Below are 10,384 nucleotides of genomic sequence, written 5' to 3'. Positions count from 1 at the left end.
TTTTCACTGTAGGGCGCGTGCGCTCGCCAGACAGACAGAGAGAGACATAGAGACAGAAAGCGAGAAATCACCCCCCAGGGGGGATGGTCATGCCACAATCCCTTCTCCTCCATTCTCCTCTCGGGATCTTGGGCACGCACGCACACGTGCCCGGCATGAGTTTTAAGCCACCGGGTCCGGGACGCGAACCGCAGTCGACTACATGGGAGTCCAGCGACATAGCCATTACGCTAACTGCTGGTTCCCTAAATGCTTTTTTTTTAAGAGGTGAAATCATTTACTGGTTGTTTATTTTTCAGTACAACCAGAATAGTGGGATATTGACTTATAGGAGGCTTTGACTTTCTTACATGTCAGCTTAACATTCCATAGGTGGGGACGGGTGGGTAGTTTTTATATCCTAAATACAAAGGATACTAAATGGCAGTTTGGAGTCACAGTCATGCATTTAATGTGTCTTGACCATTTTAAATTACTTCCATTATGTTTTTTAGTAGTATTGTTTCCTAAAGAAAACCACTCTTTGATTGTTGCTCTCCCTGTCAGAACTGTATGCACTCTGTAACATCTTTGGTCATGGTAGTTCAGTTTTCCTAATAATTCTGTTAATGTGCTGTGAAAGATTGGAAATTTGAGAGCTGTATGATACTGTATATAGTCTGTATGATACTAAATTGTGATTTGGTGGGACTTGCATAACAGCTTTCAACATCTGAAGACAGTGGTTCTTGATATCCCCTTAAGGAAAATTTGCCTACAAATTTGAAGCTGGAATGTCACTGGAATAACGTAAAAAGAATCATTATACTTGGCTTTTTAAAATTTTTGGTACGTATGTTAAGAATTGGGTACAAATTGAAATGTCTGTACTGATCCTTGACACAACCAATAAATCTCAATTACAAAAGAAAAAATAAATCTATGTACCCAACTCAGGTGCACCTAAATATGTGAAGGAAAGACCGCTGGAGCTAAAAGGAGAGATATAGAGAAACACTGTAATTATTGGAGATCTCAACACCCCATTATCTCCTTTAGACAGATCTTCTAGGCAGAAAATAAGTAGAGAGATATAGGACCTAAATGATACTATAAATCGAAGGGGCTTGACAGGTATCTGAAGAACTTTCTACCCTACGTCTACAATATATACATTTTTCTCACCCTGGCATGGAACCTTTTCAAATGACACAAATCAAGCCTTTACAGATTCAAAGGCATAGAAACTATATCCAACATCTTCTCTGATTATGATGGAATTAAACTCAAGATTAACTTCAAGGAACACCCTCGAAAATATACAAACACATGGAAACTGAACAACCTACTTCTAAATGACTTCTTCACTACTAAAGAAATTAAGTCTGAAATAAAAAAATTATGGAAACAAATAATGAGTACACAAGGTCCATAATCTATGAGACATGGCAAAAGCAGTCATAAGAGGGAAATTCATAGCAATTAGTGTGCATAAGAAAAGGATGGAAAGATAGCAAATAGATAACCTAACATCAGGCCTCAGGGAATTGGAAAAACAACAACAAACAAACCCCCAAAAAGGAAAAAAAAAAAAAACTTAAAAAAAATTTTTAACACTAATTTTAAAAGCACTCAAGATCATCCACTGTTTTGGGGCATCTTTATTAGCAGATAACTACTGATGTGGTATCTACAACCACTCTAAAACATTTCTACATGACTTTAAGGTACCTTGATTTCAGCATCTTTCTCTGCTACAAATAAATGGGATTATTACTTGCTTCTCAGTCTTAATGGAGAGCTGTATAAATGTTAGGTACAATAAATGTTCCCAAAATAAATGCAACAACTGGAGTTTAGCATTTTGAATTGAATTCTGTATAATAATTTCAAGATGAAAAAGTAAAAACATAGGGCCAGAAGGTGGCACAGTGGTAAAAACACAATACTCTGTGTGGCTGACCCACATAGGAAGGCCCCAAGTTCACATCTTGAGACCTCCTTGAATATGCCAGGTAAGCACATTCCCATAATCCAGGCTGGTGAACTGCAGTGTCAAGACCCTGTTGGGGATGCTCTGTCTCTCTCTCAAGGAAGAAATAAGAAATTAAACTTTCAAAAAGAAAATAAGTTTTTTAAAAAAGTAAAAACATGAAGTTGTTTTGATAGCATCTGGGAACAAATATGACAGTATTAACTTAGTATCTTGCCAAGGGAACCCAAGTAATAAATGGCAGAGTCAAATTCAAGACCTGGCCCACATACTTAATCAGAGTAAAAAATGGAGCAGTGGCAGATGTGCCCAGCAGTAGAAAAGCAATCTTCCCTATAAAAGTACAAAGGAAAGTAAAATTAGCACATTAATATATCAGGAACAGAGGCTAGAGAAGGGTAGAGAGGTTTTATTATGCACTAGTTATTGTATAATTTGCTTAACTGCACAAGTTTTTAACAGAATTTAAAAGAAATGGGAGCTTCTTCATAAGTAGTAGCATTAATTGTGATATTTTATGTACTCAAATGGGTGACATGTGGTTAATTTTGAGTGTCAACTTGACTGGATTGAGGGATACCTGGATGGCTTATAAAGCATTGTTCCTGGGTGTGTCTGTCAGAGTGCTGTCAGACAAGAGATTAAGTGTGTGTGTCAGTGGACTGAGAGGAAGATCTGCCTTTGTTGTGGGCAGGCACCATCCAACCAGCTCGGGCTATGGGAGAGACGAACAGAGAAAATGGGGAATTACGTTTTTTTCTTTTGGACCCTTCCCTCTAGAGTGTGCTGTGTGTTCCACTTCTGCTGCTTGTATAGCTTCCTGCTCTGGTCCTGCTCCCACACTCAGCACTGGGCCTGAGTCCCTCTAGCCAGCCAGAGACCAAGTAAACTCTAGGACTCTGGAATCATATCAGTGGCTGCCTGAGGGCCCTTGGGCATTCTGGCCTCAGAGGTGGAGCTGCATCACTGACTTCCCAGCTTTTGAGTCTTTCAGCTCCTGGGTCATCTGAAAAGTCATGACACATTTTCGCACAGAAAAATACACCGTGACTTTTCCATAAAGACCCAATATTTCTCTAGCTTCCAGGTAGTCTATTGTGAACTATCATACTTTATGACTGTGTGAGGTAATTCCTATATTCCATATATATTTATCCTACTGATTCTTGTTTCTTTGTAGAAGCCTGACCAGTACATAAGGGACCTGAAAAATCCTTGCAGCTTTTTGACAAGTCCACATGAGCACTAGCTTCATACCCATCTTTGGAATATAATTCTTTATTTTATTATCATCCCTTCAAATTGAAACTCCAGGATTAGAAGATTCACCAGAGAATGACTCACTGGTCTTAATTGTAGCTCAAATAGCTTATCTTCAATGTAGTGTAACCTCCCATTACTAAAAAGGCTCCTCTGTGGCTCATTTTTCTAGTTGCCTACTCAATATTATTCCTTTCTTGGCAAAATACTGATTTCATTCGGAGTAACTTCTTTGAAACATGAGAACAATGAAATGAACAAGAAACTACTGGGTAGGCCTTCAAGAAAAAAACTCCTTTTAAGTGCAAGAGACTGCTGACATGAACCCCTTTGTCATATCCTTTCTTTTCTGTCTGGGAATAAGGAAGCAATGGCTGAGTTCCAGCAGCCATCTTGGCTCAAGAGATGATCTTGAACATGGAAACTATATGATGAGGAGCTAGAATAGAAAAATCAGGCAGTTTGAGTCCTTCTGATCATGGAGCCACCATACTAACTACAGACTACCTAAGTCAACTTCTTTTAAATGAGATATAAATATCCATTCCATTTTATTGCATCACTACATATGGATTTCCTGTTAAATATAGCTAGACCTAATTCCTAATGTATATCTTTAAAACCAAAATTTATGCATGATCTAAACTTTAACCCTAGACTTTATTGTTAGAAAGCCTAACAAAGTTAGGCATATACCTGACCATGACCCTGGATGGCTGGGAAGGACAGGAGCATGAAACCCTATAGAGGGGTGGTGTTCTCTCTTTCTCTCTCTCTCTGACTCGTATTTCATGAAATAAAGAAACTTAAAAAAATCCTAGCAAAGAGGGAGAAAAAATTAGAAGTAACTAAAAAGAAGCCACTATAATTAGGGACAAAAGTAAAAATCTGGAACCTCGCTCTTCATATGAGTTGTCAGCTAAACTGTAAGTCTTTATAAGATTCTGTTAGTCTGGTTCCAATTATTTTCTTTGAAATTATTCTATAATTTAAACTTTATCAATTAAGCCCAATCTTTACTCCTGATCTTCCCTACTCCTGTCCAGATAAAGTTTTACTATTTTAAAGTCATTTTTAAAATGTTCACATTGAACCAGCCTACAGTGTGGTGGTTGAGGCAGCTGGGTCCCACAAGGCTGACTTCTTGGTCTGAATCTTGGACCCAGTGGCTTGAGAAACATATTGAGTGTGTGTATATGTGTACCTGAAATACTGAAAGAGGGAAAGGAGAAGAGACTGAGGAATGGCCATCTCTTTTCTCACATTTTCTCTCTCTGGTGAGTACATGGGCTCTCTAGCCAATTGAAAAAAGAAAAAAAAGTTCAAATTTACTTAAAATGACATTAAGAGGCAGGGACAGCGCATAGTGTAGTGTTGATGGACTTCCACATACACAACCATGGTTCGAGTCCTGGACTCAGTGGCCTGAAAACCAACACCAGGTGCCCGTGCATGCCCAAGATCCCAGGAGGAGAATGGAGAAGGGATTGTGGCATGGCCATCCCCCTGCCTCTCTATGGTGAGCACATGCACCCTAAGGCAACAACCTCTTAAAAAAAAAAAAAAAAAGACATTAAGAGGCAATTAAGAAAAAAAATTAGCCTTCAATCTTTATTTTCAATATATAAGATAAAGTTTGGAAGTCACATTGGGTTTTATAATTAAAAGTGCTACTTATAGCTAACACTAATATACTATGTTTACCATTTTAGAGTGGGAAACAAGAGAAAGAGGATATTGCCAGATTAAGTTAGTTACAACTTCTCTATCATGAGTTACATCTCTTGATTCAGTGGAGAGATACTAATATGTCAGAAATAGGATAGGGAAGGGAACCAGCAGTTAGTGTAATGGCTATGTCGCTGGACTCCCACATAGTCGATCGTGGTTCACATCCTGGACCCGGTGGCTTAAAACTCACACCGGGCGTGTGTGCGTGCATGCCCAAGATCCTGAGAGGAGAATGGAGGAGAAGGGATTGCGGTGTGACCATCCCCCCTGGGGGGTGATTTCTCGCTTTCTATCTCTATGTCTTTCTCTGTCTGGCGAGCGCACGCACCCTATAGCATAAACCTCTCCCCCCCCCCCCAAAAAAAAAAAAAAGAAAAAAAAAAAAAGAAATAGGATAGGGAAGAAAAGCTACAGATCTTGGGTAGTAAGCAAACAGTTCTGACTCCCAAACTAAGTCAAGGATTTAATACTGAAATTCAAACAGGTCCCAGAATACTGACCATACAGGGCCATGGTCAAAGACTTCTGAGAATTTAGGAAAGATAAGATTAAAAGTAAAAACTGGGTTTACAAGTACCTTAATTAAAATAAAACACAGGTTTTTCTGGTTAGAAAGATTACTAAGGAGCTCAATTTGGATCTGCTTCTAGGAAAGTTCCTGAAAACAAACAAACAAAAAACTAAAAACAAATGATGGGAGAAAGAAACCGTGACAGACAAATGCTTACTTATCACATAGCAGGTCAACTTACACTGAAAATGACTTAATATTATAGAAATTGTCCCAGTCTTATAAAAAGTTTTTCTCAAGGCCTGACGGTGGTGGTGCAACAATAAATTGCTACGCTGTGAAAGGCTGACCCATATAGGCAGGTCCTGGGTTCACAGCCAGAGACCTCCCTGAACACTGTGGAGATGCCGGGTATGCCTGTGATCTTGAGCTTCTGGAAGCTGGGGATAGACTGTGTGTCAAGACCCCACTGGAGGTGCTATCTCTAGCTCTTGTTCATGTAAAAAATAAACAAATATTAATACAGTTTTCACAATAGAAAACAAAGCAAGTAAATTATCAGAGGAAGGGAGACCCACTCTAAGAAATAGTAACATGGGATTTTGGCACAAAATGAAAACAGTAGGAAGTAACAATATTGGAACCCTGGATCTTTTCCTCTTCTGTCTTATTTATGACTTTGTTACATTATGGTTGAGTTTTATTGCCGGCTCCTAACCACCTTGGACTGCTTCCCTCTGCCTCAACAGCTTAGAGAATGCTAGTCACTTGGTTATTACACATCCTTAAAAGATTCTAGCAGAATGAACTATGATGTATATAGAGACTATTAGAGATTTTGACCATTAACATGTATGAAAAAAATTTATAATGTGTTAGGGCCAAGGACAGGAAATTTGTATCAGGAGGTTTATACATCTTTCTCTTCATCCTATAGGCAGACAACTCATTCTAATGGTGAATTATAGGTACCCACCTATTACTCACTCCTCTAAAAAAAAATCAACCTGTGAACATTTAAAGAAAGACTTTAGTTCTCCAAGTACATTTCTCAGGCCCATGAAGCACATTGCCTAAGCCTGGCAGTATATAAAACGTAGGGAGTCACAGAAAATAAGGCAAATTAGATTCATGTTCACAATACAAAATATCTCCAACAAGATTAGAGTGTCTTTTGTTACTTCTTTTCCTTCCTTTGTCTTCATTTTATAAACATATGCATGCACACAGCTTTCAAACAAGAGGCCAGTTGATTAGGAGGCTAGTGTTGATTTCATGAAACCAACAACTCAAAAAGTGTAAAATATTATTTTTGTTTACGACAAATGCACGAACTCAAAACTAGCATAATTGTTATCATTTCTCAAGAGAAGTTATTTTTACTAAGCTTCTTCACAGTAAACAATTAAAGTAGACTGCTTTAGCGCAAATAGTAAACTCAAAATCCAGACAACGGCCAATATTACCATGCTACATAGAAAATTACACCAAGATGTCATCTTAAAAAAGTCCTTGTTACATTTTAGTCTATTGACTCACACTGTGCTGGGAACTTGATAGTGGAGAGAAAATTTCAAAACATTTAAAAATGTTTATTCACATAGACAAAGATACCTTATCATTTTTCTGACATATAATTATTTTATCATCATTTTCTCCAGACCTTCAAAAAATGTACTATAATGTAAAAACTAAAAATGTGTGGATTTCCCTACTTTTTCATCTAGAGTAAATTAAAAAGTTTATAACATATTACCTCAGTAAAAATGAAAGTATACTGTATTTGTGGGAACTGAGAATTGACACCAGACAAACAAGAAGAAATTTTAACTCTAATTTTTCTCACAAAGGTTTAACTGGCATTTTAATATATAAAACCTTGGGTATATGTGTAGTATTAACTAAAATAGTTCTAATACAAATTGAAAATAGTTTTTCAAAAACACAAAAGCAACATGTCATATATTAGGTACTGAGATATTATCAGAGTAAAATGATATATAAAGATGGTACCTGAGAAATGTTTGCATATTCTCTACAAAATGACTGGGAACCAGTTAAAAGGGTTAGAAAAGCATTTATGAATATTTAGATTTCTATGGAAAAATTCTAATGCTTCACAAACGCCACTAATGATGATTTAGCAGGAGGCACTGGAAAAGTTGGTGACGGAATAGCAAGGATAACCAATCGGAATTTAGGAGGATCAATTTCTAACTTTAGCCCTATCAATTAAAATAACTGCTGAAGATAGATAAGATCACATATACTAAAACCAGATCACTAGGCTTTCAAAGCCCATGACTGTCAATTGTTAGCTGTGCAACTTCAAAGTACATTTTTTAGGTCTGTAACATTCAGTTCCATTACATTTAAAATGGATAACAGTAGTCATCCCAGAGCTATTTTGAGTTAAATAAGATAATCCACATAAGGTGCTTAGTACAGTGTCTGACACAGAAGAGCTCACAGTAAATGCCTGGTGTATAATGACAGCTAGCCATCATCACTGTAATGACCTTGTGTTATCCAACTATCCCTCAGTTTCCTTAAATATAAAATACAGGGTTTGGGCTGAATAATTTCTAATGTCTTTGCCCATCTGAACTTAAAAATCTACAGAATATACAGTGCCAGTTATATTTCCAAAGAACACAAATGTAGAGCCTTCACTATGGTATGATTAAGAACATGATAATTTAAATGCCATAGAGGAAACATATTTTTAAGTAACCCTTTCCAAGTTAGTTAAAATTACTACATTTATTAAAGCCAAAGTTACATGTATCTACATAACCAACAGGAAATTCATGATCTTCTGTCATATACTATGGTGAGTATAATTGCTGTACAGTCCTAACAGAAATTCCAAAATATATAACCCGAATGCATTTTTCTTACTATAAGAATATCTGTATCTTCTACTTAAAAAATAGAAAACAAAGATTATGAAAATTTTCAAAAATATAATCCAGAAAAAAGGAGGAAAGAGTTTTGAAATTGTCCAGAAATCTAAAGGTCTCTTATAACTCAAAATTCAAATTACAAGCAAGCTTTTATTTTATGTTATTTTATTTGCAGGAATACTAATATTGTTTTAGTATGACTCATAAACATTATCTAAAATCAGAATTTCAGTATGACAAAGTCAAGCTTAAAGGAACACATTCCACATGTTTCTTGAAAGAAATTATTCCTATCCAGAAACAATACAGATTTTTAATATTCAGAGATTTATTTTGTATAGCTTAAGGATATTAAGAAATTAAAAAATTTTGTTTTTAAAAATTTATAAAGTTGTGTTACCAAAAATAAGTAATCTAAAAACATAAAAACATTTCTCCAAACAGTAAGATAGAACTGGGAAGGAGGAGAGTCTAGGCCCAATTCACTCAGGTATTGATATGATAGGGCCAAAGAATAAAATTGCATTTGCCTGTCAATGTAAAGTGGTTATGTTAGTTCTTAATATGAAAACCACACAAATTCCTGCTTAAATGTGACAAACTAACAAGTTCCCAAACCAGAAAACATGTTTATCAATCAACACTCATAACTCCTTTTCACATTAGCAAAAAATGGAGTTAGTGCTGTGGATATTTTAAAAATGTTTCTCTTGATAATTGTGCTAACTTCAACTTCATTTTCAGAAATCCTCATCTTTAACAGATCTTCACACTTCACAGTTACAATTTTCAATCATTAAGAACTTTCAGTTTTACCTCATAACCAATTCACCATAAAGCAGTTGTGTAAATTTCCTGTCATAAAATGAAAACTATACTGTGTCCTTACCCTCAATATTTAGCTCAAAACAAATGTGGCAGAAGGAGAGTGTTTCTTTGTCTGTTCCCAGTTTACAAACACTGCAGATGTTGTCATCATTCAGATCAATGTTTACAAACTGCTCCTCTCCGTTCATAGTGCCCCTATTAAGAAACAGAAAAGGAAAGTTACACAATTTCAAGAACTTGCCACTGCGGCAGAGTATTAGGAACTTCTAGGAAACGAAAAGGACTATTCAGTTCATTTGAAGCAACAGCCTCATCCAACAAGCATCGCCATACTCTGGTACTTCCAAATCATACTTTTATTCTGAAAAGATACAAAACTAGTAAAACTAAAAGCTGGTCATGGGTGACACCATGCCCACGCGTCTCGTTTTGTCCTACATATCATCTAGGTAAAGAGATCAGAAAAGAACGTTTTTGAGTATCCTTGTCCTCCCGCTCCGCCCCCCTACCCGGACCTCGAATAATGATGCCCAGAGCTTAGCTGCGAGGCCCTTCAGCTGCCAGGTCCTGTCCACTTATTGTCAAGTGCAGGAAAAATGACCTGACCGGGACACTGTTTTGCCAACTTCACTGGGGGAACCTTCGATGCGACTCGTTAACTCAGCTATGCAAGGCTACTCCGATCGGACAATGCACGTGGGAAGGCACAGCTGAGAGGTGTCCCTGTAGTGTCCGGGGTACCCGCACCAGGGCCGAGCGCCTTTCCACGGTCCGGGTCTGGCACCGGAGGGGCCCACGAGGGCCGAGGGGAACTGCGGGGTCCCGGGGCTGGGCCGGCGGGAGCGCCAGGTGCCGGCGTTCTGAGCTTCCTCGCACACAGCGAGAGCGTCCAGGACCACCACAGCCTCCCAGGCTCAGAGTCTCGGGGAGCCGGGGCCCCGCCAGTCCCCGGCGCGGCCCAGAGTCTGGGTGAGCGGGGCCCCGGCCAGTCCCCGGCGTTAGGGGCGCGCGCTCGCCCCTCAGCTACGCCGGACCGGGGTCCATCTCCCGTCCCACCGGCGCGCTTTCGTACTGGGGGGCCGAGGGACTCGGAGCTCACAGGAGGACGGACCACAGGGTCAAGGACCAGGGAAGGAGCAAGGATGCGGGGCTTTTACCGTCCGGCTCCCCGCGCCG

The 10,384-nt window shown here is 38.5% G+C and overlaps 1 protein-coding gene across 1 annotated transcript in view; it reads right to left on the bottom strand.

The window, feature by feature from the left end:
- CUNH21orf91 (chromosome unknown C21orf91 homolog) overlaps positions 1 to 10,378 on the bottom strand; it is a 37,195-nt gene extending 26,817 nt beyond the window's left edge. The window contains exons 1-2 of the mRNA XM_006165801.3: positions 10,366 to 10,378; positions 9,270 to 9,403 (exon numbers count right to left, since the gene is read on the bottom strand). Of these exons, the coding sequence (XP_006165863.1) occupies positions 9,270 to 9,396 (127 nt within the window). The 5' untranslated portion in view covers positions 9,397 to 9,403; positions 10,366 to 10,378. The remainder of the gene's footprint in view (positions 1 to 9,269; positions 9,404 to 10,365) is intronic.
- Positions 10,379 to 10,384: the final 6 nt, after the last annotated feature.

This window comes from Tupaia chinensis, unplaced genomic scaffold (assembly GCF_000334495.1).
Source record: "Tupaia chinensis unplaced genomic scaffold, TupChi_1.0 Scaffold144041_1, whole genome shotgun sequence".
Classification (NCBI taxonomy): Eukaryota; Metazoa; Chordata; class Mammalia; order Scandentia; family Tupaiidae; genus Tupaia; species Tupaia belangeri.
The sequence above is the reverse complement of the archived record's forward strand: the minus strand, read 5'-3'. Positions and strand labels throughout refer to the sequence as shown.